Genomic DNA, 26,837 nt, shown 5'->3' on the forward strand with positions numbered 1-26,837 from the left:
ACGTGGCACCCATTCTGCCCAGTCACCTTGGTGTCCGTCAGGATGATCTCTGTGATGCTGCCAATGACAGTGATGAAGTCAAAGATATTCCAGGTGTCCCGGAAATAATTCTGTGGGAGGAAGGAGAGGGTTTGAGGCTGGGACAGCGAGCCTTGATTGGTGCTGGGATACACACAGACCCCTCCAGGCTGGCCTGGCACCAAGAAGCCCAGCCTGACCATGGTCCAGGGTGCTGAGCTTTGACTGCAAGTTGACTGATCTGTATGGACACACACTCCATGTCCAACAGCAGTGGTGGCAGCTGGCTTGGGAAGCTCAGAAGGTCTCTCTTGACCTTCCAGACAAGATCCAAAGGAGCAATTCCAACCACCAGCTTGCAAGCAGCTCTCAGGATGAGACCCAGAATAAATAGCATCGATCTCACATTATTAACACCTTCCCTCTCTGAATCAGAGAGCTGAAACGTGCTGTCAAAGTCCAAATTAACACCTTTGCTGAGAATGGGATCAGATACTTACCAGAAAGCCAAAAGCAATGATCTTAAGGACGCACTCCAAAGAGAACACCATGGTGAAAGCGATGTTCAGGTACTTCAGGGCCAGCTCATAGGTGTATGGAGCAGAGTAGTACTAATGGAGACAGAGAGACATTGCCCTTGGCTGATGTCTGTCCCTGGGAGGACCTGTGATGGCCATGATCCTTGCCCCCGATGCCTCAAGATCACCTCATAGAATCACAGAATGGCTTAGGTTGGAGGGGATCTTAAAGATCTTCTAGTTCCAACCCCCCTGCCATGGGCAGGGTTACCAGACACCACACCAGACACCAGGACCCCATCCAACCTGTCCTTGAATGCCTCCAGAGACAGGGCACCCACAACCTCTGTGGGCAAACTCTTCCAGCGCCTCACCACCCTCTGAGTAAAAAACTTCTGCCTAATATCTAATCTAACACCTCCTTATTCCCTTTCTTCCCCTCTCCACCCCTCTCCCAGGACAGCAGGTCCTGCTTCTGAGGAAGAAGCATCTCACAGAAATAACCCAAATACCCTCTGGTCTCATCCCAACTGATGCTTCTACTCCTCACCACCCTAACCAAGCCCACTCTGACGTGCTCACCTTCATCATCAGCACCACAGTGTTCAAAGCAATCATGGCCATGATGGTATACTCAAAGGATGGGGAGACCACAAAGTGCCAGACCCGGTACTGGAAGGTGTGCCGGTTCTGGGGCATGTAGCGTGTGAGGGGCTTGGCACTGATGGCAAAGTCAATACAGGCCCTCTGGAAGACAAAAAAGTTACCTGGCTGATGGTAACATAGGGACAGCGGCCAGACTTCTTAACATCTGGGGAGCTCCAGGCTCCCGAACTCCATCTGGTAATGTAGCAATCCCATAGAAACATCCTTCTTCCTCCCTAGACCGTACCTCATTCTTCTCCAGACTGCACTCCTCCATCATTTTGTCTCCTTGCTCTTGGAATGTGATGATGATGAGAGCCACAAAAATGTTGACGAAGAAGAAAGGGAAGACCACAAAATAGACAACGTAAAAAATGGACATCTCCATGCGGTTACTGCGGCTGGGCCCACGGTCCTCCTCCGTCACGTCCACCGAATGCTGCAGCACCCTGTGGGCAGATAGGTGGAGGAAAGCAACGGGAAGTGTGTCCATCAGGACTGCCATCACCCAGCACTTCTCAGGGGACCTCCCTTGCACGTCCATCTCCATCCATCCACACTCTATAAGATAAAACTGCTTTAACCAGCTTCACAAGGACAACCCTTCCAAGTGGCTTCAGCTTGTTTCACAGTGCTTTGCCCATGTCCTTGATGGAAAATGGATTTTTCAGTGCTTCACACAGAGAAAAAGGTTTCCCAGTCTCTCATGAGCATGGAGAGAGCGCTAGCCCTGTAGTCATTTCTAAAAATGACCTAAAATGAATGTACCTCCATGAGGGAGCAGGGATAATCCATCATTCAATTTCGGATGAAGAAGTTAACCACAGCCATGTCCCCAGTCTCATCTAGGGAATAAAGCTCTTTTGTCCTGACCTAATTTCTCAGCCTTCCTCTCCTTCCCACTGTGCAGCAGTTTCTAACTCCATCCAGCTGGGATATAGCCAGTTATTAACCCAACTAAGGCAATGGGGTCATGCCCAACCCATCCAAGGGAAGAGGATGAAGCAAATACTCACTGGGGCCAGCCCTCGCCAGTGGAGACTGTGAACAAGGTGAGCAACGCCCAGATTATATTGTCATAGTGAAACTCATGTCGTTTCCACTCCCGGCACTTCACCTCCATCTTGTTCTTCTCATGGTCCACGTAGTTCCCTCTGCAAGGTTGGAAGAGAGCAGTACCTTTGCTAGTGTCAGGCTACAGGAGGGTTGTTCTATACCTGGGGCAATGCACGTGCTGGGAGGGGACACCTCTGCTCCTGTGGGGCTGAAGAAATGGGGAGAGGCTCGATGACAGATAGGGGGAGCAGAGACATGGAGAGAGGAGAAAAGAAAGAGTAAGAAGAAAATACTGGGCTCTACATCATTGCATGGGCTGATACAAAGCAATGAGATAGGACTCGGCCCAAGCTGTCCATCCTCAGAAACTACATCCAAGAGCAAGTCATGATCAAGGGCTGTACTGGGAACCCAAAGGCAACATTGCCCAGCACCCTGCCTTTCCCAGAGCTGTCAGCAACACTGGACCCACGGGGCACATACATGCAGTCCTTCTCTGTGTCCTTAGAGCTGTCAGTGCAGTAGAAAAACTTCCCCTTGAAGAGCTGGACAGCAATGACAGCAAAGATGAACATGAAGAGCTTGTAGACAATGAGGATGTTGAAAACGTTCTTGAGGGATGTCACAACGCAGTCGAAGACAGCCTGCAGGAGAGGGCATAGCTCACCATGGGGAACAACAGGGCAGAACCAGAACCTCCTCAACACTACTGTGTGGATGCTTCCCACTCCTGGTAGGGAAATGAGGAAAGAGCTTATCTCTGTCCCAAGCAAAGGGACATCTGGTAAATGACACCCAATGTACCCACAGTGATGGATATTTATATCCTCCAATACTTTCTGCAACCAGAGCAGCAGACAGGGACTGTCCCAAAGATGCCATTAGCGCTCAAGACTAATTAGTCAATACTCCTTTTTCAGCATCATCCCAGACAATGAGGCAGACTGAATACCCCTGTCTGCAATAGCAGCAGTTTCTGAAGCCTCAGAAGCTGTGCTCACAGGCCTGTGCTTTGTGGCACAGGGTGTCCAGAAATGAACTAAAGTAAGCCAGTGTCCAACCACTGGTCAGGAGAAAAGGATGAGATGAAAACCTGTGTATCTGGGGTGCCATCCTGGGCTTTATCCATAAGTCAAATACCTCCTTGTGAGGATGGCTCGGGGCTTCCTTGGTCTCTTAGTCCCTTCCAGCTCCATAACCCATAGGCTCAAGCAGGGAAATGCACGATTCTACCTCCACTACACAAATAATCCCTCTATTCAGCTGGGAAATCCCCTTCTGCTGTAACACGAGGACAGTACAACACGCAAAAATGGAGTTGTTTGCAAGCTGCTCTGGTGGGAAAGATAATGAACTTTGGATAGAGATCTGAGCTCTCCCAAAGCCAGGGCCATGTACTTTATCAGGAGAGCTGGGCTTTGCAGCCTGGTTCCACACCAGCCCCAGTATCCCTAGCAGAGGAATCAGCTCAGATCTATCCACAGCTGGGCTTGCTTTGAATAACTCTGCACACCCCAATGTGCAGCAGTCTGAAAGGAGCCGTGTTTGAAAACAGGGCTCCTAAAATGCAGCAAGTGCTTGGAAAGCGACTTGTTTATCGCTTGGGAGCAAATTGATGCTAATGCTGGAGGAGGCAGATGTCAAGCCCATGTAGTGTAGTTACCTTGAGCTTCGGCAGCCGCTTGATGGTTTTCAGGGGCCTCAAGACCCGCAGCACACGGAGAGACTTGATGGTCTTGATATCCCGACCCTTGTTGGTCCTGCCACGTGGGAGGGAGGCACAGGCACCCAAAGATGAAACAGAGAGACAATAACGTTCCAGCTCCGGGGCTGGATGTTATACCCCCAGCATGGGGAGGAGAACACGGGGCCATGCTCTGCGGTGAGGGCCAGCTCTGTGACACTAATTTATTGAATGTGGTGATCAGTCCCACTCACAGTGTGGTTTTTTTTTCTCGACTTCTAACCAAAGCCCATGGGCTGGAGTGCAAGGTAGAGCAGAACAATCCTGGTGAAGGTGGCACAGCTTAAAAACCATCAAAGAAACATCTTACAACAACAGATACCCTGAACCACACAGCTCTTTTGCAAGGGTTAATGCTACAGGGAGCACATTAATGTGCTTAACCATTAAAAGATGTAAACAAAGCCACTAATTAATACTCTAGAAAGTGACTGTAGTAACAGCCCTAGGACTTCCACTTTTAACACGCAGAGCAGCGAGCTCAGATCCCAGGAACTGTGGTTGGGAACACAGCTAAGGGTCAGCACAGATGTCAGACAGACAGACAGACACCTGCCCTCCTCCCATTCCCCCCCGTGGACACTCAGACAGCATAGTTACCCCAAAGCATTCCTGTTGGTAATCCAGCCCAAGCCACCGAACAGCATGAATAGAACGGAAAAGAGAGGAGAGAGAAAGAAAGTAAGGAAAGCATTTTGGGAGCCGTGTGGGATGGCAACAACTTCCAGCAGCACAGCCAGGGTGGGGACCTGAGGCAGGAGGACATCCATCACGTCCACCCATAGGCATGGCTTCTGTCCAGTGGTGCAAGGAAAAGCACAGAGGAGGAGGAGGCAGCTCTGCAGGGTGCTTCTGCCCTTGTACACCAGGTGAGACAGACAGGGCCATGCTCTGAGCACCACTCAACCTTCCCTCCCATTGCAAACCCACAAGCCAGGTCTTACCACAGCTCTCAGAGCTGCAAGCTAATGCCTCCTCTGAAGGTGCCACGGGAGGCAAAAGTGAGCAGGGTCTTTAGTTATGGTGCTGGTTATTCCAGCTAATTTAATTACAGCTCTTTGGAGATTTACAGTGGTATGTCAGGCTTTTTATTTAAGCTGCATTCGGGGTGATGTATTAGCTTTCCAAGCTGAGAGCTGCGGACTAGAGGCAGGCATAGGCGGCCTCTTACTTGGAAAGTGGGTGCAGTGAGTGGGCAGCAGACAAACAGCAACATCACCCGGAGATGTGGCTTTACAGGCAGACACGTGGGCATTGCTTTTTACTGTGGGATGGCACTGATGGCTGCAGGGTGAGAGGGCACCACAGACCAGCTCAGAGAGCTCCTGCCATGCCTGTGGGGAAACCCAAACCTCCATGGGGGTGCAAAAGAGAATTCAGTGGCCCCATGTCAAAGGGGATCTCTCTGTCCCCCGAGAGGTTGGGGGCAGGGAAAAGCCACAATGCTGACAATGCAGAGAATATGGGCACAACCCCTGCTGACCACATCCCTGTCCCCGCAGGGCTATGGGGTGATGTCCACCCTCAGAGCAGAGGGAAAGCCACCAGCTGGAGAGCACAACTTCCAGCACAGATGCATTCAGAGAGCAGCTCCACCACACAGAGTGCTGCCTTTGCTGGTTTAGTGCACCCTGGAGTGCATTGCAGGCGTACAACTCCAGCTCTGACACTCTTTGTTCTCATCTATCTAACAAGTCCCTGAAGCTGCACAGCTTTTGGCCTTCAGAGCGGTAAGAAGCTATTCTCAGAGCACAAAATCACAGAGAACTTCCCCCTAGATTGTGGTCTTGCAGCTATAACACACGGTCACATCCTCCCCCCTCCCAGCCAAGCAGAGCCCACAAGGACGACAGCCACTCACGCCAAGGCGAAGGCCACCAGAGCTCCCACCACCACGATGAAATCTAAGATGTTCCAGAGATCTCGGAAGTAGGAGCCATCCTGCAGGATCAAGCCCTGATCGATCATCTGGGGGGATAAAAACAGGCAGGAGGGCAGCAGCTTGGCCACACAGCTAAAGCTGTCCAGCTATCCAGCCGGGATAGGGTTGAGATCCAGAAGCATTGCATTTCAAGGGGGTCTGGATGCTGATGTGAGCAGTACCGAGTTCTCTCATCCTACTGCTAAGAACCAGGCTTTTAATTTTCCATCATCAAATTCAGGACCAGAGTGGAAAACCTGAGCTATTTCCCACGCAAGACGCTTGCTCCCCTCACCACCACCAGCACAGCCAGCTGTCTTACCTTGATAACCATCTCGAAGGTGAACACACCAGTGAAAACATAGTCAAAATACCTCAGCACCTGCAGAGAGAGGACATGGGTGCTTTGCTGCAGCTTCCCAGAAAAGAGGCTCACTGAGGCTCCTCCAGAGCAGCCACAAGACAAGCCCCATTTTGGAGGCATACAGAAAGGGGATTTGCAATCACTTTGTTACGGTCGGAGTTGGTGAGGACAGGATCCTCAGCCGCGAGGGCGATGCTGCTGGCGGCGATGACCAGCAGGATGCACATCTCGAAGTAGCGCAGGTTCACGATGTAGTGGCAGGCTCTGCGCACCCTACGGCGAGATAATCCCCATCTGTTACAGCCACCCCCTGTGCCCCACGTGTGCAAAGGCCATGAACTGTTCCAGGCTTTCAGGCCTGGGCCATCCAGGTTGGGTATTAGGAAAAAAGTTCTTCTCAGAAACAGTGGTGTGCATTGGCACTGTCTGCCCAGGGAGGTGGTGGGGCCACTGTCCCTGGAGGTATTACAGAACCATGGAGATGTGGCACTGAGGGATGTGGGCAGTGGACACGGTGGAGGTGGGCTGTATGAAAGCCAAAAATAAGAAAATCTCACGGGTTTGTGGTGCTGAAGATGAACATGGAGCTGTGTGGCACCATCGCTTTGCCTGTCTCGCTCTTCTCCTTCTTCCGCTTCTTCTTCTCCATCTCCTCCTCATCCTCTTTGCTCTCAGCCTCCTTCAAGGGGCTGGCTTCTCCATCGGTCTTGTTGCTAACTGCAGAGAAATGAGAGCCTTTGCCTGCAGCCAAGTGGGGTGAGGGGCAGCTTCTGCCCCAGACCTGCCCCACTCCCTGCTGTGGGGACACCGGGAGGGATGACATGGGATGATGGGATGGACACCCCCACCCACCCCATGGATATGGATGGGGAAAGCCACATGAGCAGCCTTCAGCTCCTCCCTGTGTGTGCTCAGGAAAGAGAGAGTGGTCCTCACTCTGTACCACAGTGGAGTCTTGGACATCAATCATGATGGTGGTGCTCTCAGTGGCCTTTTCGGTGTTGGCGGTGACGGAGGACAGGTCAGGCTCGCTGTGGCTGACAGTGCGGCTGGCCCCCAGTGCTGCCCCCCCAAGCAGGGCCTGCTCACTGGTGTCTGGGCTGCTGCAGTCCTGCTCACCCAGGCTGCCCTCCATCCCCCGAGGGGGCTCAGGGGCTGATGCTGGGAGGCTTCCCTCCTCGTTTGGAGCCCCATTGGTCCTTTGGGGCAAAAAAAAGAGAAAATAAGTGGAAGGCAATGACACAAGGAGTCACAAGGACTGCAAAATGTCCCCCAGCGACCAACCTGGTGGGGTCCCCACTCGCATCCGGCTCGCCCTGAATCAGGTCCAGTGCTGCGGCAGCATCCCCACGCCGCTCCCCATCCTGCATCCCCTCTGCAGGGCTGGGCTCCTCCAGCCCCATCTCCTGGCTACCTGCTCGGCTCTCCAGGGCTCCAGTCGGCTCCTTCCCCTCCATCCTGGCTTTTCGATGCCGGCTGCGCCGCTGGCTTTGCCTCATCCGCGCCCTCTCCTCGATGCCACCTCCTGCCCCTTCCTCACCCGGCTCGCAGTTCCCATGGCACGTTTTGTGTTGCCACATCTCCTTGTCCCTCCTGGCACGGGGCGATGGGCTCCTCCTGTCCTCCCCACCTCCTGGGTTGGTTCCCGGGGCCGGCTGCTCGGGACCTTCAGCTGGCGGCCGCTCTCCCTTGCCACCTTGCTCCTCATCGCACTTCTCCAAGGCAACGCCGTCCCCTGGTTTCTTGCGGCGGAAGATGCTGGCATGTGGGTTGATGAGGGGTGGCTCATCCTTATTGATGCCCTCCTGGCTAGACATCTGCATGTGCCGGCGCAACTGGCTGGTGCGCTGCTCCCACACCGACATGTGGTGCCTCCGGCGCCGCTCCCGCCTGCAGCAGGGACAATCATGTCATCTATGTCCCCGCCAGTGCTGGCATGTCACCCCATCCCATCCCTGCTGCATGCACCCACAGCCCCCGTGACAAGACATGGGGGTGCACACAAGTCACCAGACACGGAGTTTGGGGATACAAACACCTGCCCAGCCCCCAAGACTTAGTTCCCAGCCTTTGGGCATCCTTCTGGTGCTGGCAGGGGCTGGCAATTTGGCTGAGCCTGACCACCTGCTCCTTCAAAAGACTACAGGACTGCAGGATGATGGACCCACACCTGCCCCATGCCAACTAGGTGGTGACCAACCACAATCATCTTGCTTGCCTGACAACACCACTTTCAACCATAGAACCATAGAATGGTCTGGGTCGGAAAGGACCTCAAAGCCCATTTAGTTCCACCCCTCTCTCCCAGGGGAAAGGGACACCACCCAGCAGCTCAGGCTGCCCAGGGCCCATCCACGGCCTGCAGCACCTCCAGGGATGAGGCACCCACAGCTCTGGGCAGCAATGCCAGCACCTCCCCACTCTGAGTGAACAATGTCCTCCTAACATCTCATCTAAGTCTCCCCTCTTTTAGTTTAAAGCCATTCCCTCTCATTCTATCAATGTCACCATGTAAAAAGTGAGTCTCCATCCCTTTTTTATAATTTCTCTTTAAGCACTGAAAGGTTACAATGAGGTCTCTTCAAAGAAACAGGGACAAAGTCCTATTGCTGCAGCACTGGGAGTGCCCTTGCTTCTCCAGCTCCTTAGAGCCAGGCTCCTTCTGGAAGCAACACTACCCTAATGATGATCATGCTTGTGTGGCAATGCTGATAGGATGGAGATGGAGAGCAAAAAGGAATAAGATGTCAGGTCCAAGAGCAGCCTTTCTCTATGAGAGATGGCCCTTGCTGCTGAGACGTACGATGGAGCACATCACAGGGTACAGGAACCCTTCCCTGCCTGCACAGCTGGGCTGACACATGCCATGGGAGGACTACATGGAGGATCTGAGGCTGCAGCTGTTGGCTTCCTGCATAACCAGAGCTCCTCTGTATTCTGCCTTCTAGGATCCCTGACACCTCCCTAAACACAAACACCCTGCGGAGGACAAACGTTCCCCTTCCCGACACACCGAGGCACACAGAAACACACACGTGCACGCGCGTACGCCGCTCTCCCCCGGAGCACACGCTGCACACACCCACGGGTACACCGACACACAGATGCACAGAGCCACGAATGCACGCAGGGACACGGGTGCAGGGGAGCACCCCAAGCACCCCACACACGGGCAGGAGCTGCCCCAACAGCACAGGAGCCATAGACGACACGCGACCCACGTACAGGTGGCTGCTGCGTGGCTCCCACATCGACATGTGGTGTCTCCTGCGCCTGTCTCTTCTGGGGAGGAAAAACAAACCCGTTCAATCCCCACCAGCCCTCCTCCATCACTGCAGGCTGTGCACAGAGGTGCCCCAGGGCGCATGGATGCTGGAGCAAGGAGCTACCAGCAAACTGCTGCCTGTCCGTGCTTGCACACCAGCAACAAGGTCGGTATGTGCTCACACACCTGTGCCCCATTTGGACATCCCACCAGGACACATGGACTGCTTGCCAAGGGGACACACGCTGCAGTGCCTGTGCTAGGGCTGCAGAGCTGGGCTGGGGAGAAAGGAAGATGTGACCAAACAAGCTGCCTCGAAGTCCTGGTCCTTGGATACTCCAAGCGGAAAGAGCTATTCACTTCTAGTAACACGCAGCATTTTTACAGAGGAGGTGATGTGTCGGGCTGGCCCTGTGATACTCAGAGCATCACCATGTGTTAACGCAGCCATGTGTGCTACCGTGTGACCACAGAGTGGGACACACAACTGATATATGCAAATATGCATACACTGATTTACATTCTTTGCTTTTTGCAAATGCCGTATATGTGTAAGAACGCACAACCAAACTCACCCCCAGGTGCATGCAGAGCTAATGTCTGTAAGGTTCTGTGCATCACAGAATTATAGATTACAAAGAAGATCATCCGTACTGTGGGCAAGGTTGCCAACTGCTAGATCAAGCACTAGATCAGAGCTCCATCAAAGCTGGCCTTGGGCATTTCCAGAGACAGGCCATCCACAGCTCTCTGGGCAGCTGCTTTCACCATGGGCACTGACACCTTCAGCCCCCAATACAGTCCCATTGCCATGCCAGGGCCACATCACAGCCCCACACACAAGAACAGCCCAGTTCCACGCTCAGGGCACACGGCTCAGCTACGGCTGTCGTTCCCTCAGCAAGTGGCCGCGCAGCGCTGTGGGCACCTGCACATTGCAGCACCCGCATGCGTCTGTCCGTCAGGCCTCCCACTCACCGAGCAGCCCGAGCCATCTGCACCGCGGGCGCCCGTGTGCACACACACAATGCTCCAATCTGCACCGCAGCCACCCACACCAGCATGGCCACGTGGGAGCACTCCTCCCAACCACAGTCGGACCTCTCTGCCGGCACCAATGCGCGCAACCCAACCTGCCCGCACCGCGTACCCACGTAGGAATTGATTGAGCCATCTGTGTCTGCGCGCGCCCAAACGCCGAGAGCACTTCTGCTGCACTGTTGTGGCCCTTTGGCACCAGCTCTGCTCTTGCATGCCCCTTCCTGCTACTTCCCCACCATGTCCCCCCGCCGGCTGCTGGCATCAGTGGGACATCCAAATTGACCCTGGAAAATGTCACGCTTGCACCACTGCAACCCTTGAAACGATCCATCCCAGGCAGGGGGAGGAACAGGGAAAAAGACCTGCAAATATCCATATCTCCCATTTAAATGCCAGTGGAACAGCAACATTAAAGTTAAGAAAATCTGCTTTCCTAACCAGCTATATTTGGCAACAGCTGTAAGACTAGCAAGGATGTGCAGAGGGGACAAATCCTTTGGTGTCCCCACACATTCCATCTCTCACCTCTTCCTCTCCATTCTCCATCTCTCTCCATCCTCCATTTTTCTCCATTCTCCAGCCCAAATTTCTGTCTTCTCTCACTTTAGCATTCAGGTGGGCAGCTAAAGCTCATCACAACACACAAGCTCTGCCATCTTGCCCATAAACCCCCAAATCCTGCTTGTATGGATTTCTCTATTACGATGAATATCCCTTCATCCTCAGGCATATCTTACAGGTACATGACCTCAAAACCAGCAGGCACGCATTCAGGACAGGGAATCATCACATCCCACTGCTGCAAATCCAAGGAGCCAGGGATCTTGGACAGATCCCAAATGTCTAAGATGAATCTCGCCACTTCCTCCAACACTGTGCATTGGAGCTTGCCTAGATTTCTCTCAGCAGATTTGCTGGAGACTCTGCCGTGTGCGAACCTGGCTTGTTTTCAAAGCATGATGAAACCTAAAATTCCCTGGGAAGGGATTCTATAAAAAAAAATAAAATTAAAAAATGAATCCCTTCAGCCTTACTGAAATGTACTGTTTTGGGAAACAAATCAAAACGCCTCGTTCCAATGTTGACTTTGAAAGTTTTATATGATTTAGACCATATGACACGGCAAAATAAAGGGAAAAAAAAGGCGTCTAGGAAGGAAAAACAACTTTCATCTGCTGAAATGCAGAGGCAGGGCTCTTTAACATTGTGTTGGGAGCTTTATGCGGTTTTGGGCTTTTTCCTTCCCAAATGACATTTCTGCACAATGAAACGTGATTTTGCAAACCTGCTCCATCTCATGTAACTGCATTACAGCCAGGAAAGGAGCCCAGGGAGGTTTGGATCTGCTCTGTAGGAGTGATCACCACCAATCTCCTCCTCTCTGACTTCATTTCTTACCCTTAGCTGCAACTTCAAGTATCCAGGCTTTATGTTTTGGGGCAGAAAGCCACTCTGGGGAGATTTCTGCCATGTGAGGCTCTGCCTGGGGGCAGCTCAGGGCCTCTTGGTGAGCTGGTCTCTGCTCCATGGGGAGCACATATCCGTCTCCATCCATCCCAAGGGATGGGCTTGGGAAGCAAAGGGAGGCTCAGGGTGAATGGGGTCACTCACTCAATAGCAGGCATATTGGGGGCAGACATGGGGCTGACTTCCTTGGCTTTCTGAAGGGCATGCTTCTGGTTAAAGGCCTCCTCTTCCTCCTGCTCATCCTACAAAAGAAACAGAGGGGTTGCTCAGTGCGAGGCCAGCAGTTCAAGGGAATGTGCATCAATTAGAGGGGCCAAGAGAAAGGGGGAGCATGCAGAAATGTCCTGTCTCATATTATGGGGACACAGCTTTGCCACCAGACCAGTTCTTGGTGATAGTCCAAGCTGCCATCATCATCTGCTCCCATGAGAGGACAGGGACAATGGGACAGTGTGAGCCTACATAAGCTGAGGAATAGGCATGAGCTCTGCAAAAGCAGGCAGCATGGGGTAGCTGGTCACGTTTGAAGAGCAGCAATGACCCCTGCAGCTCTCGCTTCCTTGCCTTTGCCCAAAAGGTGCCCCAACATTTAGCCTTTCTCAAATATTTCCCAGCATGGTCTTAAAAGCAGTCAAGCCCAATAAGTTTCTCAAGAGCCATCCTAAATTGCATTCTAAATCACTCCACTGCCCTGCAGGCAGATGTGGAGTAAATAGTGACATCGCTGGAAAGCGCTTCCTTGCCACATCTCCAGCAAATAACAACCCAAACCAGATAGATGAGAGTTATCTCAGTGTGACTGCGGGCAAACAAAGCTGGGGAACTTATGTGGAGAAATGGTTAGGCCACACTTGATGTGAAGTGTGAGTGTTCAGGAGAGCCACAAGAGCAGCAGGTTCCCAACCAAGGTCCCCAAACCAAGGTCCAGTGATAGTGTTTGGTATCTCACAGGGAACTCTCCTGTGAGCTCTCCTAGAGGAGGAAACCCACATCCACTTTGAGACGACCTCTTTGCAAGTTGAGCTGAGCTAAGGGGCAAAGTGGTCACAGGTACTGCTCCTGGTGCCATCCCCTCTCACCCACCCTTTCCACCAGTAAGAAGGAAAATAAGCAACTGGAATTTACCTTGGTGAGCTCCTGAGCATTAGCCAGGTTGTCCACTGCAATGGCCAAGAAGACATTCAGCAGAGTATCTGTGAGCAGCTAAGGATGCATAAGCCACGTGTTAAGGACATGGGCATCTGCAGCCACCGAGGGAGGTTGGCCCTGATGGCTCAAAAAGAGGAAGGAACAGTGGTGGGGAGAGTGGATGCCCCAAAGAGGGAGATGAGATGGGTTTATTTCTGCAAAAAGCACAGTGGCCAGGTGGATACAGTTCCCAAACAAGGTGAGGACGATGAAATAGATGGAGGACCACATGCCCGAGCGAACGCCTCCCTGGGAGCGGATGCCGTTGTACATCACCTCGTTCCAATCCTCACCCGTCAAGATCTGCAGAAAGAAAGCCAGCAGATCTGTCACCAGCCACCTTCTCACCACCTGGACAGTCCCATCAACCCATTCCAGACAGGGCAAGAGCTGAGTATGAAGACCTGTTCTACAGGCACAGTCTTGAGTGAGTGAATATCAGACTGCTGAGGGACTAGGTCTCCTGAGAAGTGTTTTGAAACCCTTCCATCGTGTATAATGACAAAGAGAGCCATCTGCAAGTTATGTCCTAGCAGATGATGGAGGGAGACCTGCTTGGTTTAGAACCCTGTCCAATCAGGGTGCAGTGAGCAGATGGCCCCAAACCCATCTGCCTTTTTCCCCTTGCAGCCCAGCTCCTACCTGGAACACCGTCATGATGGCCGCAGGGAAAGTGTCAAAGTTGGCCGATGGTGTCCCATCGATGAAATTAAACCTGGAAGTGGAACCAGAAGGATATGAGCAAGCTCAAGTAAAGAGGTCACCAAAACATAGGCTGCTTATTCATACTTAGAAGGACTTTCACCCACTCTAGGGAAGATCCGCTGGTCACGTATTGCCAAAACATAGAATAAATACATCGTGGCCAGAAGGCTTCCCATAGCCCTAAGGCACTTCACAAGCAGGGACTTTTGTGTGGGAAACTTGCCACTGGTAGCAACAGGCTGAGGAGCATAGCTGCAGAATTCCTGGCACCCACAAGGGTATAATCTCTTAGCTTCTAAATCACCCAGCAAAGCTCAGTTTCCCCAAGACCTGCAACAACCTACCCCCCTCCAAACAGCTGCATTCCCAGCAGGGCAAAGACTACAATAAAGAGGAAGAGCAAGAAGAGCAGGCTGATAATAGACTTCATGGAGCTCATCAGTGAGACCACCAAATTCCTCAAGGATGCCCAGTACCTAGAAAACAGAGACAGTGCTGAGCACCTGCAGCAATGCCAGCAGGAGTGACTGGACTTGGGCTGCAGCCACAGCCCAAGGTGGAGGGTGACAGGCACAAATGGTTGGTACACACTTGGTTATTTTAAATATTCGCAGGAGACGAAGGGCTCGTAGGACACTGATCCCAAAAGAGGTCCCCGGTCGGAAGATGGCCCAAACCACTTCAAAGATGCTTCCCACTGTGACCTGAGAAACAGACATGGCCCAGATGAGCTCAGGACAGGCTGCTGCAGGAAGCTTTGCCATTCTTGAGAGCAAAGCACCCACCTCCCTGCCCCAAAACCTGGTGTTTCAGTTTGGTTGTCCTGGCCCCTTCAAGGACCGTGTTCTCATCGGTCCCTTGCTCTGTAGACAACCCTAAATATATTCCCTGGCCTGCAGCATCCCTGGAGCCACCTACCCCACAGTCAAAGCAGTTGAATGAAGAATGGAAGTACAGGCGCGGCCCCATCCCATACATCTTCAAGGACATCTCCAGGAGAAAGAGCCCAAGAAACAGGAACTCTGCATAGTCTGAAAGCAAAAACCCAGATGTGCTACCCTTGGGCAGCGTGCATGCACCCACCAGAGGCCCACATAGCAACATCACAGAGGTGGGACGAGTCAAGGAGCACGCTGCCTCCCCAGGGTATGGAATTCAGAAGCAAGTATGCAAAGAGCTAAACGTAAATAACAGAGCACCAGTCCCACAATGTTAATTTTTCAGGGCAGATGCATTGGTGCCCCAGGGGGCACTGAGGACAAGTGAGGGCTATCATGGAGCAAAGCAGTTCCTTAACATCATATGACAATTGTTGGAGCATCCTCCAAGATGTTAACCACACTGCCCTGTAGGGGAATATTAGCAGTTTGGATCTAAATCATTGCACAACTGGAACTTGGCCAGGGTAACTAAGCCAAATAGCCACAAGCCAATAAAAAGCTTCTCAAGCTATTTCACAAACATTAGCAGGCAATGGTCTGGCTCTTCACCTTGTCCAAAAGATGCTTCTCACCACGACCAGCTGCCACACCACACTGTATCGTGCTGGGATCCCAGCAGGCCTGAGCATGCTAATGCAGACTGGGCAGGCCTGGGGCTTGCTGGGGACGTTTTCAAGGTGAATAAGAGTAACATGGATGAGAAAGCAGCACTGTCCCTTCTGCAACAGCTTGGAAGTAACACATGACTTTCGTGGGGTTGACCACGCTGCTCTGCTGGTTGCACCACGCCAGAATGGGCATACATGTACTGCCACTGAGACCCTTTGTACCACAGCCCACAGCAGACTGGGGGATGCCCCAGTCACTGTCATTGGGATCCCCAATGTCATTGGGATCTGAACCAAAACTTCAGCTGGAAAGTTCTTTCATGACCATTGTTCAGCCTCATCCACGCACACTCACACCTTCCCAGCTCAGACCCTGCAACTGTAGGCATTCAAAAAGAGCTCCAGTAAGATTCCCATTCACCATTGCTCACAATTTCAGGATAAACACAACCCCTGCACCAAACCCAGGGACTCACAGAGGAAGTGTGTGAGCCAGGCCGGCTGGTTGTGATGGACGATGGCCACACAGGCAGTGTTAAGAGCCACCAGGCTCAAGACAATCCAGTAGAAGACCTGGGATTTCACCATGTGGCGAACGGAGATACGCAGGAGCCGCTCCTTGTGCCGTAAATAAGAGGCTCCATCCACTCCTTTGAGACCAGAGCGACTCAGAGGGTTACCTGAGGGAAAAGAAGGGGTGCCAAGGTGCAAAGAGGAGCTGGGATCTCCAGCCTTCATTGCAACATGGAGGTGAGTCAACTGGCTCCCAACACAATGGCAAAAGGATGTCCGACCGTGCTGTATGCAACCACCACAACTCAGTGTGCTGTCAGATGTCTGGGGGAGGAAAGCTTCGAACTGCACTGACCCAAGGTGGGATGAAGAGGCCTCCTCTGTGCCAGCCTCCGCTCGCCCACGGAGGAGATATCGACGCAGTGCTCATCGCTGGAGTCACGGTTCATGGCATCTGTCCGGTTCCTCTTGATGGTGGCTCGCCTGAGCACTGGAAAGAAGAACAGGGTTGGACCATGGTGGGCCAGCTCTGCCAGCAACCTGATCATAGGACCATGATCAGTACTTGGTGAATTCAGGTCTGGGCATGGGATGGAGATATGATCACACTCAATTGACCCCAGGCCAGAGATACTCCTCTGCAGGAGCAGCCATCTCCTGGCCTCAGGAGCCATCCATCTCTCCCCATCCCTCCACTGGGCTGCAGACCCCAATGGAGCATCTGTAGGCCCTTCTCCACTCACAGAGGAGGGTTTAAGGCACAAGGAAGGGCAGTAGGTGCTTTTGCAGGATGTTCTCTTACCTTCTAAGGCTGAGGTCCCAGCGTTTTTGTTCTCTTCAGCCAGCATGACTTCCTCTATGCAAAACACACAGCTCAGCATCAGGAGACAAGCCACCATTGGCTGAGCACATCAGACTTAACCACTTTGCCTGGCCTGGAAGTGGTTGCTAGAGGGTGCAAACTCTCATCAGCTATAGAGTAAGCATCCAAAAGCAAATTCTCAGGGTTGGCAAGGAGCAGCTGCCACATTTCACATCAGAATGAGAAATGACTTCAGCCCTACTAAATAATAACTAAATAGTAACTAAATAAGCTGAATACTGTAGATAGAAAACCTTGTTTCTGAGTCATGCTTTCAGAATAAACCCCTCTACATATCCCTGTGAGACTTCTGAAGGGCTCCTTGCCCTCTGCTAACTCCTTCTCCTGCTGATCACATCTCTTCTCCGCTCACTCACAAGTTAGACTTGCCATCATGTCTGCTGGGGCTGAGCTCACCCACACACCCATTGTGAGCACCAGGACCACCTTGGGGCTGCAAGGAGAGCACTCTCCATCCCAACCGCTCTACATTCCCACCGCCCCCTGGGATCCCAGCCCTTTACCCGCTTTGTCTATCCAGGCCCGGTAGCCGTTGAGCTCCCGCTCGATCTGCTGCTGTCGCCGCAGCTTCATGAAGGCCCGGCGGTTCTCCACGCGCTCACGTTCTTTGGCAAACTCCCTGCAATAGCACAGAGTGGTGATGAGAGCACACACAGGTGTCCCATGGACATCCCATCCACAGCACACACCCCTCACCTCGCTGCCTCCAGTCACAGCTGTTTCTGCTGTTGTCACCCAACCGATGGCCAAAGCCAGCATGCCAAGAGTTGGGTTGGCTGAATCAGAAGGAACAGTCCTTGGATAGTGGATTCACTCTTGAGAAGCATTGGATGAGCAAAGAGGGCAGAGAAACAGCACTGGGAAGCTCTCGGCTCTTTGTGCACAGGAAGCACACGGTGCACGGGGAAGAAGGCGGGTGATGCTCCATCCAAGGTTCATCTGCTTCTCCAGCAACAGTTGCCAAACACTTCCTTTGCTCCAAGTTCCACACCAGTTGGCAAATTTGCTCTGGGTTCCCTCTTAATCTCCAGCAAGCCACAATGAAGTGGGATTTTTATAAAATCATAGAGTTGTTTGAGTTGGAAGGGACACTTAAAGGCCATCTAGTCCAATTCCCTGCAATCAACAGGGACACCTACAGCTCCATCAGGTGCTCAGAGCCCCATGCAGCCTGACCTTGAATATCTCTAAGGATGGGGCATCCATCACCTCTCTGGCCTCTCTCCTGCAATACCATTCACTAGGGCACATGCTTTTAGGCTCTGACTGGGGATCTTCCTTTCTCTCTCCAGCCTCTCCTTGGAGGGTCTTCTCATGATTCACCCTAAGGACCTCAGAGCTAACACCATGCCCACTGCTCACACAGCTTCTAATGTGCACAGATATGGCAGCATCCATGTGCTTACATCCACTCCTAAACACATCCAAACGTTCTAGATACCATACCCATCGTTGACACACACCAAGCACCTGGGGCATATCCATTCACACGTTACAACTCCAGCAAGGAGCAGGTTGGCACACAGGGAGCACCCCCTGCCCCAGACATCTCCCAGCACACCCTTTCTCATCATTGGGATGGAATTTGCTGGCTGATGTTCCCAAGTCCTGCAGGACTTGGATTGCACACCAGGAGGAACACGATTGTGGAGAACAAGCTACAAGACAAACATCTCTCTCCCTGGAGCCCAGCAGCAATCTCCAGTCTTAGAATATTCCAAATAACTGAAAGAATTGGTCTGTCTGCTGCAGGGGGAGTTCAAGTGCATCACCCCAGCTGAGCTATTACACCCTTAATGCTGTGTGGGCTTTTGCATGTGTGTGAGCGCGTGTTTGTGTGAAAAGCCCTGAAATGTTCCCTGCATCTCTTGTTTGAGATCCGCAGACAATTCAAGCATTTTTAATTCCACCCCAGGAAGGTGAAGTTTCCTGCCGCTCCGGCATTGAGCATCAAATGACTCTCTCCTTCCAGCTCCAGCTTTCAGCCCAAAATGAGACTTTCTTCCTGGGGCAGGGAAGGGGGAGAGAACAAAAGGAAAGGAAGAGAAAAGCAGCCTAAATGGAGGGAAGGAGGGCGGGGAGCACCTCCCACAGCCGGCGGGGAAAGGCACTCGCTTTGGGCACGGCATGTGGAACAGCTCCTTGCCTTGCGCGGGGGAAAGGCAGGATGGTGCCGGCTGCGCTTCATCCCCCACGCCAGCTTCTGTGCGCTGCTAACATGGAGATGCCAAGGAGAGAGAAGATGCCATCGGCAGCCAGAGCCAGCGGGGACCGTGCCTTTACCCCACTGATGCTGTGCCCTGGTGTGACCCGTGTCATTGTAGTATCTTCTCCAGCAATCTCATTGAGCCTGGCTTGGCTGGGCATGGTTTGCACACGAAAGCCCCGAGTCCCCTGCAGCCAAGAGAGATGAAAGCCAAAGCGCCATCTCCCCGTGGCCAAGCATTGCCTTGCAGAACCCTGACTGCAAGAAGCTGGTGCCACACGCACACACACCCAGGGACACAACGGCCCTTTCTGCTGTGGCAGCAGCTCCGAGGGAGATGCTTCCCACACTCCTGCTCCCTAATGGAGCCTAATTGCTTTTGTCCATTAGGAGGAGGAAGGGGGGGAGGGGGGGAGGGAAAAGTTAAACTCAACTTAATGAATTATTACATTTCAGTGAGACACGTTACCGAGCAGGGCAGCAGCGGGGGCTGGTGACATCTGAGAGTGGGTAGGCGATGCTGACAGATCAAGGATTGCTCAGAGCCAATTTGCAGCAGCGGGTAGAGATAGCGCTGTGCAGTGAGCGCAGGGCTGGCCGTGCTGACTGACAGCCGCCTGGGAACGCTCCAAGCACGGGGCTGGCTGCCATGAAGGATGCTGCTCCCTATGGTGTTAGGTTGTGCCCCGTGAAACAGCACTGTTTGGCTTTGCAAAGCATCCGGCATCACTCCCCAGTCCTATGGAAGGTCCCCAGATCTGCACAGGCACATTCAAGCCTCCAGCATGGAAAAATTCCCTTGCCATAGTGAAACCCACCTTGTGCCAAATATGGGGCTGTGTAGGACCCAGTGTCACCACAGCCTTGGGAATACCAATGGCAGGCACTGAGAGATGGATGGAAGGGCTAGAAATTGTGGTGGGAGCTCAGTGCCATCTGTTCTCACACCAGTGAGGCAGCATCCAGACCCCATGCCCAGCCTGCCAAGGCCATAGGAGCAGATGGTTTGCTCTTCCCATGCCTGCAAATCGTTCTTCGTTCCCACTCCTGTGCCCAGCAGGAGATCTTGGGGCAGCCTTCCTTCTCTAGGCTGCTGCTGCAGCTGTGCATTCATAGAACCATAGAACTGCTTGGGTTGGAAGGATCCTTAAAGACCATCCGCTTCCACCCTCATGCTATGAGCAGGGTTGCCAACCACTAGATTCCTCTTCTTCATTGGTGTTTTTGGCTCAAAGCACTGCAGGGCCAAGGTCAAGTTTTAACAGGAGAAGAAACCATGTGAAAGCATCCTCAGAGCAGCCTCATTTGGGAAAAAAAAAATAATAATAAGGCTAAGAGAAAAACTATCACAGATGCTGCAACCCACTTGTATTACACCAGGAGCATCTTGGAGTCCAGAGGGGATATATAGAATCATTGAGGTTGGAAAAAAACACTAAGATCATCACGTCCAACACCACCCCCATCCCATCCCCACTGCCCACATCCCTCAGTGCTACATCTCCATGGTTCTGTAACACCTCCAGGGATGGTGACCCCACCACCTCCCTGGGCAGCCTGTGCCAGTACTTCACTACCCTTATCTATAGCACAGGTCGCACCAACACTGTGGTTTCCATGCTTTCAAAGAAGCCAACCACCTCCACAGAACCACCTTTCACCACCAGTAAGCACAGTGCCAGCAAAGCAGCTACCAAAATGGTCATAAAATGACACACAGCAGCAGATGGGGTGGGAAGAGGCTCACATGCTGAAGCTGAGGCAGCAGTAGCGTGCTGCTGTAAGAAAGCCAGTTGTAGTGGGCCGTGTAGCAAGAGATGCCATCTGTAAGGCACCAGGTAATGCTTCTGCTTTGCTCAGCACGAGGGAGGCTCACGGCTCCTGTTTTGAGCATCACAGCTTGAGGAAAAACACTTTCACCTCCAGAAAGGTTAAGGGACAGAGCTGGCACCTAGAGATCTGGAGAGGATAGATGAGACAGGTGCAGAACAGGAGGATCAGCTGGTATCTACCTAAGAGGTGTAAAGGAACTAAAACAAGAGCAGCGAGTGCTCCCTGTGAGCTGGTGCTGGAGCTTAAACAGAAGGTGCAAGCAAGCAGCAGAGCTGGCACTGCCAGCCAGAGGGTCTGGGCGCTGCGCTGCTGAGGTCGTGCCTTACATCAGCGATCCATTTAGCAGAGGCAGATGCTGATGATTACCCTCTACCTTGGGAGAAGCTTGTGATTTAAAAGAGGTTTTCTAATGGGTACCACTGGAAGCCCTCTGCCAGGTCCTACAGGGGCTTGTGTTAGACAGGGCTGACAGCGAGCAGCGTGAATGATTCACACAGAGCACGTCACGCTGATTTGCATTGACACCATGCGCCAAGAGGAGAAGGGTTTTCTGTGAACGAAAACAGAGGCAGAGGGGGAAAGCAATGCCCATGTGAAAGCACCGGGAAAAGGCAGTGCAAACAGGCAACTGTCCCCAACAGTGAACAGGGAATTGAGTGGCTCCAGTGAGGAACCACCAAAGTTCCCATCCCCAGAGGTTCTTTTATAAGCTGGTTCCTCCAAGAGGTGCAGATGTGCGGCCCCATGTAGGGCCCAAAGGCAGTGGAGACAGGGCTACCAGTGGCCAGCTATTTCAGAGGACACTGTGCTCCTCCCAAGGAGTGACACTCTGGGATCTGAGGAGAAACGCACACATGGAGGTTTGCTGCATGTTCGGCTCAGCCCTGATGTTCCGTGCACTGCTACCTTTAAATGCAGCTGAGTTTCCCAGGACACAAGCTGGGCTCAGAGCAGCCACGAGCCAGCAGAGCTTATTGTTTTGAAGTAGAGAAAAACAAAGGTCAAAGAGGGTAAATATCAAATGTTAAGCCGCTGACATCCAGCTGCAGAGCCTCAGCTTCAACATGTGTCTCAATGTGACAAGGTGGGGTTTGCATCTGTGCTTCCACTGTTCCAAGGACATGCCGCTCCTCCCATCCTCTCCTGGGCTCTGCATTTCATCCTCTGTAAACAAGGCAGGTTTTGTCCCTCTTTGCAAGCGACAGCAATCTGCAGATGGGAGGTGTGGGGCTAGTACTGATACAGCATGAAAAAATCACCATTTTTCAGTATTTCATCACGTTATCATCCCAGCAACTTTCAAGCTCTCTAATTGACGGCTTCAAAACGCAAATACAATGGATTCAGAACCAACCATCAAGTGCAAAACCCACAACAACTGCTAGATATGTCATTGCCACTGCAAAACAAACAAACAGCCGCCTACAGCGTACAGAGGACTGATAATGCGCAGTGATTCATTTGGGAGATCCTGCCCAACCCACCCAGCAAAGGTGTAAAGCACCTCTTTCAGAGAATCACAGTATGACTGGGTTGGAAGGGGCCTCAAAACCCCCCAGCCCCCTCTGCTGTGGGCTCGCTGTCCCCCCAGCTCAGGCTGCCCAGGGCCCATCCATGGCCTGGGGAACCTCCAGGGATGGGGCACCCACAGCTCTGGGCAGCAGTGCCAGCACTTCACCACTCTGAGTGAAGAATTTCCTCCTCACATCTAACCTACATTTTCCTAAATTAACCTATCCTTATCATGGCCACTACAAGGAGTTGGGCATTGCCAAAGCTGTAGAATCATCTGTGTTGGAGAAGACCTTCAGCCCAATCATCAGGCTGATCCATCTACCCAGTCAAGGAGTTCATGGATGCTATTGCTAACTGAAATAGGGAAGAACTGGAACAAACAGCTCCAAAAGCAATCTCCAAAAGAAAGAGCTCGCTGCTGAGTGCTTTCTGAAGAGCATCAAAGTGAGCCCCTCACCAGCAGCCTGCAAACCACGGGGAGTCCGCAGAGCACATCTGCAAGAAAAACAGCAAACACGGAGCGGCTGAGCCGTGCCAGCAAATAATTCCCAAGGAGAAATCAAAGGGGAGAACCTTGCACTGCCTCATGGCTGGGGGTTTTTCTCTCTGGTCCCACTGGCTGCAGGAGAAGACGACGCTCCCAGTGACATGGGGGACGTGGCAGTCCTGACATGCTCCTCTTGTCAGGCAGCGTGTTCACATGGGGACTGGGGCCTCGGGGACAGGTGGCACAAGCAGGCGAGGCGGAGAGGTGCTCAATGAATATGGATGCCCACCTGGCTGCTGAATATAGATGAGCATCGCTCCTTTGCATCAGCCGCAGAAGGTGCTCAAGTGCTATGTTGGTGAGATGAGAGCTTCTCCAGAGCACAGCAACAAGTGCAGCCCAAATCTACATCCCCATTACAGCTCAGAAGAGCAAATTCCCAAACACACAGTGGGCACAGACATCCTGCCCTCCTCTAAACCACTCCTCAAGATGCCACTAGTGCTGAAGAAAACACAATGTAAGCTTCCAGTGCAATACTTCCTGGGTGCATTTGTTGGCATCTTGCTGTCATTCAAGACTTCTCCACAAGCACCTCCAAGGCATTAATCATAGAACCATTTGAGTTGGAGGGGACTTTTAAAGGCCATCTGGTCCCACTGCCCTGCCCTGAGCAGGGACACCTACAGCTCCATCAGTGCTCAGAGCCCCTCCAACCTGACATGTCTGTCTGTAGGGATGGGGCACCCACCCCACATCCATCTTTGGCTTCAAACCACCTGATCCAGCTCAAACGTGGGCCAGCAGAAACCCCTGCTTCCATTGACAACGTGCACTTGTGCCCTTGTGCCTTTGACGCCCCGATCATTAATTGTTAAAACTTAATCTTATTCATCATTTGTTATGCCTCAAAATCGGGTAGGAAAAAAAAAATCCAAATGAAGCGAAGTGAAAAGATTTGAGAGATGGTACAGAAGGCTCCTGGAGGAGCTGAAGAATACTCTCAGGAGACTGGGAACGCAGTGCTAACCCAACCTGAAAGAAAGAAGATCTTAAGACAAAGAAATCTTGCCAAATTGATCCTTTAATTATAACATTAGTCGTTTCTTTCAAAGGCTCAGTGCAAGAGCTGAAGGTGGGGGGCAGAAAAGACTCAAAGGGAGAAAAGACTTAACATCACCAGGATGAGTGGAAGCAATTAGGAGGATTTAAATTACTCTCTTGTTTGGTACAAGGCAGATAGATTTCATTTCTCTTGCCATCACTGCTCAACTTCTTGCTTTGGCATCGCCCTGGGTTACACCAGCCCTAGGACACACGACGTATCGAGTCGTGCTCCTGAGCTCCCCGCCCCACAGCACTGCAGTGGCTGCTCCTTCCCTGCTCTCTCTGATGCTCCTGCCAGGGTTATTTCAGGAGCTTGTGGAGCTTTAAAAGCTGAGCAGTCACATCTCCTTGGGCTTTATACCTGCGAAATGTGCACAAAGAGGAACGGGGCCAATTTTTTTTTTTTTCCCTTTCCTGCTTTCAGTTGGAATTAATTGATCTGTAATTGCACCCATAGAGGGGAAAAAGTTAATAGACGCAGCAATAAATGCCAAAGCCCCAGAAGATCTGGCTCTCCAAGCCCCTGCCTGGAGCTACTCCATCTCTGCTAATAGCGGTGCATGCAATTCCAGCGCATGTGTGTGTGTTAGTATTTAGAGAGCAAACCGAGAGGCCTCGGCATGATGGAAATCATTGCTTTTTCTCTCCCACATACTTAGTGCTCAGGAGCAGATGGATCCAGGCTGTTTACATCACGGAGGTCATGGCTCAGCCTAACAGTTGGGGAACTGACTGTTGGGAGAGATGCGCATCGCAACCAGAAGATTGCTAAATCTGGGCTCAGGCAAACTTCTAATGGTGGCAAATGAAACAAATGTCCTCCTGCAGCCTCTTGGCATTCATGACCTGCCTTGGGTGGCTGGTTGGCTCCCCAGTGAGAACAGCTGCTGAGCTGTAGCCGGGAAGGCAGGAGGCCAGACCACATCCCAGTGCAACCACCCCCTCCCTGCTCAGCCCAGTGCAGGGGGATGCGGAGTAGAAAAGCCAGCCTTTGCCTCCCAGAGCAGAGCCCAGTGCTCTCTTTCAGCACAACAGAATGGTGAGAAATGTTAAAACCAACAAAACCTTTGCAAGCAAAGTAAGGAAGGCAGCCTTTGCGTACCTCCACTCTGAGGACACCGCATTTCACAGTCCTCCAACAGCCTCATCACGAGGACAGCCAGCCTCAACCAGGTCCTGCACCCAGGGAGGCTGTGGCCTCACTGGTGGCCATGCACAGCCCATCTGGCTGCCTCCATCACCTTGCCCAGCCCTCCAGGAGCTGAGCAGTCAAGCTTTTCCTTAGGTAGCTGGCACACCACAAGAGCATCTCCATTGCCAATTAGGCCACCCACCCACTTGCATCCTTCCCCAGTACAAACCCTATCAGCAATAAACAAACATTGGAAATGCCAGCCAGCGCCTGGGAAAAGCCTGAGGTGCCTGCATCCAATTCAGCAGATGCAGGAAGGGTTGCCCCACACAGTCCTGCTGTGGACAGACATCAAGAGAGGAACATGCCATTGCCATCACACCTGAACTCATGGGGACGTTTAAGACAGTGATGGAGATGGTCAGCTTCCACTTTGATCCCTGCATTCTGACATCACACAACACTCAAAACAAGGACCAAGGAATCATATGATGTACATGCAAAGAAGTCTTTTTTTTCCTCACTGTAGGCTGTCTCTGGCCATACAGCCATCCTGTGCCCAAAAAAAAGCATCTTGGAACACCCTCAAGGTACTCCATGGGGTTGCTGATTACACCCCAGCAGGAGCACCCCACCCACCATGCCCCACTGCCCTCACTCTGCACAGCCTCACCACCAGCCACCCTCCCCACATGCCAACCTCTGCCAGTGCTGGGGATGCGCTAATGCAGCCGCAGTTCATTGTCATGGAAACAAGAAGCCTTTTTCTCTCCAAGGCCAGCCTGATGGCTTGGAGGAAAATCTCTGTTCCACATGGAAGATCAGGAATAAGACAATCATCTTTCCCCTGCGTCCCCCTCCATGTGCAAGTGATGCTGGGGATCCCCAGCCAACAGCTCCCAAACCCATCCCATGCCCACCACGCTCCATCAGCTGTCGAATGTGCACCTGGCTACAGACACAACCCAAACTCATAGGCATTTCTATATCTCTTCCTCTCCCTCTTCCCTCCCAGTCACAGTCAACAACTTCTTGCACATCAAAACACCAAAATCTGCAGCACCTTATTGTGAGACAGGCATGGAGGGGAGTAGCAAGGTTTTGGGACATGGCAGCACCAGGGCCAGGCACAGGGCTCAGGCACATGCCAGGAGGATGGTGACTTGCTTACCCTGACAGCACTCCCAGGACAAGGTTGAGGACAAAGAAGGATCCAATGATGATGAGGGGGATGAAGTATAGCCAGTTCCAGGTGGCTCCTAAGGCATCATTGGTCTGGAGGGGAAAGAAATCACAGGGGTGACGTTATGCACAGCACAAGCAGAAGGTACATTAATTCAGGTGCAGGAAGATTCTCCTTCTGTACTGACCACACCAAGCTCCTTGGGGTGACCAGCTCTTCGCCAACCCTGACAATAGGCTTCTGCCATCATCCCACCGTACTGTTCCATTCTGGCTGCATGAAGCAGTTTGCAGCTCCAGACAGTTATTCACCAAACAAAGCTTTTAATAAAAGCCATGCCCCCTCACCCCTCGCAGCCACTCCCTGGCCCCATTTGTCCCCTAGTGTAAGGCACTGTGCACATGATGCCAGGCTGGAGGGTGATGCGGCAGAACGTGACTGTCTGGGGGAGGTGGCATCAATCTTGTTGCAATGAAAGGCTCTTTCTCTTTTCTCTT

The 26,837-nt window shown here is 52.3% G+C and overlaps 1 protein-coding gene across 7 annotated transcripts in view; it reads right to left on the minus strand.

The window, feature by feature from the left end:
* Nucleotides 1-26,837, minus strand: part of CACNA1E (calcium voltage-gated channel subunit alpha1 E) — an 89,531-nt gene that overhangs the window by 19,317 nt on the left and 43,377 nt on the right. For 4 of the 7 annotated variants that reach the window (XM_048945303.1, XM_048945301.1, XM_048945302.1 and 1 more), the window contains 27 exons: nucleotides 26,329-26,432; nucleotides 17,381-17,496; nucleotides 16,797-16,850; nucleotides 16,350-16,484; nucleotides 15,958-16,161; nucleotides 14,851-14,963; nucleotides 14,524-14,636; nucleotides 14,277-14,408; nucleotides 13,870-13,942; nucleotides 13,413-13,530; nucleotides 13,165-13,232; nucleotides 12,184-12,281; nucleotides 9,492-9,548; nucleotides 7,551-8,156; nucleotides 7,203-7,465; nucleotides 6,824-6,983; nucleotides 6,410-6,539; nucleotides 6,225-6,284; nucleotides 5,843-5,949; nucleotides 4,582-4,593; nucleotides 3,901-3,997; nucleotides 2,721-2,881; nucleotides 2,198-2,335; nucleotides 1,429-1,630; nucleotides 1,119-1,283; nucleotides 519-629; nucleotides 27-110 (listed from right to left, as the gene is read on the minus strand). In XM_048945303.1, the coding sequence (XP_048801260.1) occupies nucleotides 27-110; nucleotides 519-629; nucleotides 1,119-1,283; nucleotides 1,429-1,630; nucleotides 2,198-2,335; nucleotides 2,721-2,881; nucleotides 3,901-3,997; nucleotides 4,582-4,593; nucleotides 5,843-5,949; nucleotides 6,225-6,284; nucleotides 6,410-6,539; nucleotides 6,824-6,983; nucleotides 7,203-7,465; nucleotides 7,551-8,156; nucleotides 9,492-9,548; nucleotides 12,184-12,281; nucleotides 13,165-13,232; nucleotides 13,413-13,530; nucleotides 13,870-13,942; nucleotides 14,277-14,408; nucleotides 14,524-14,636; nucleotides 14,851-14,963; nucleotides 15,958-16,161; nucleotides 16,350-16,484; nucleotides 16,797-16,850; nucleotides 17,381-17,496; nucleotides 26,329-26,432 (3,681 nt within the window). The remainder of the gene's footprint in view (nucleotides 1-26; nucleotides 111-518; nucleotides 630-1,118; nucleotides 1,284-1,428; nucleotides 1,631-2,197; nucleotides 2,336-2,720; nucleotides 2,882-3,900; nucleotides 3,998-4,581; nucleotides 4,594-5,842; nucleotides 5,950-6,224; nucleotides 6,285-6,409; nucleotides 6,540-6,823; nucleotides 6,984-7,202; nucleotides 7,466-7,550; nucleotides 8,157-9,491; nucleotides 9,549-12,183; nucleotides 12,282-13,164; nucleotides 13,233-13,412; nucleotides 13,531-13,869; nucleotides 13,943-14,276; nucleotides 14,409-14,523; nucleotides 14,637-14,850; nucleotides 14,964-15,957; nucleotides 16,162-16,349; nucleotides 16,485-16,796; nucleotides 16,851-17,380; nucleotides 17,497-26,328; nucleotides 26,433-26,837) is intronic. The other 3 variants (XM_048945306.1, XM_048945307.1, XM_048945308.1) reach the window with 3 other exon arrangements.

This window comes from Lagopus muta, chromosome 5 (genome assembly GCF_023343835.1).
Source record: "Lagopus muta isolate bLagMut1 chromosome 5, bLagMut1 primary, whole genome shotgun sequence".
In the NCBI taxonomy this organism is placed as follows: Eukaryota; Metazoa; Chordata; class Aves; order Galliformes; family Phasianidae; genus Lagopus; species Lagopus muta.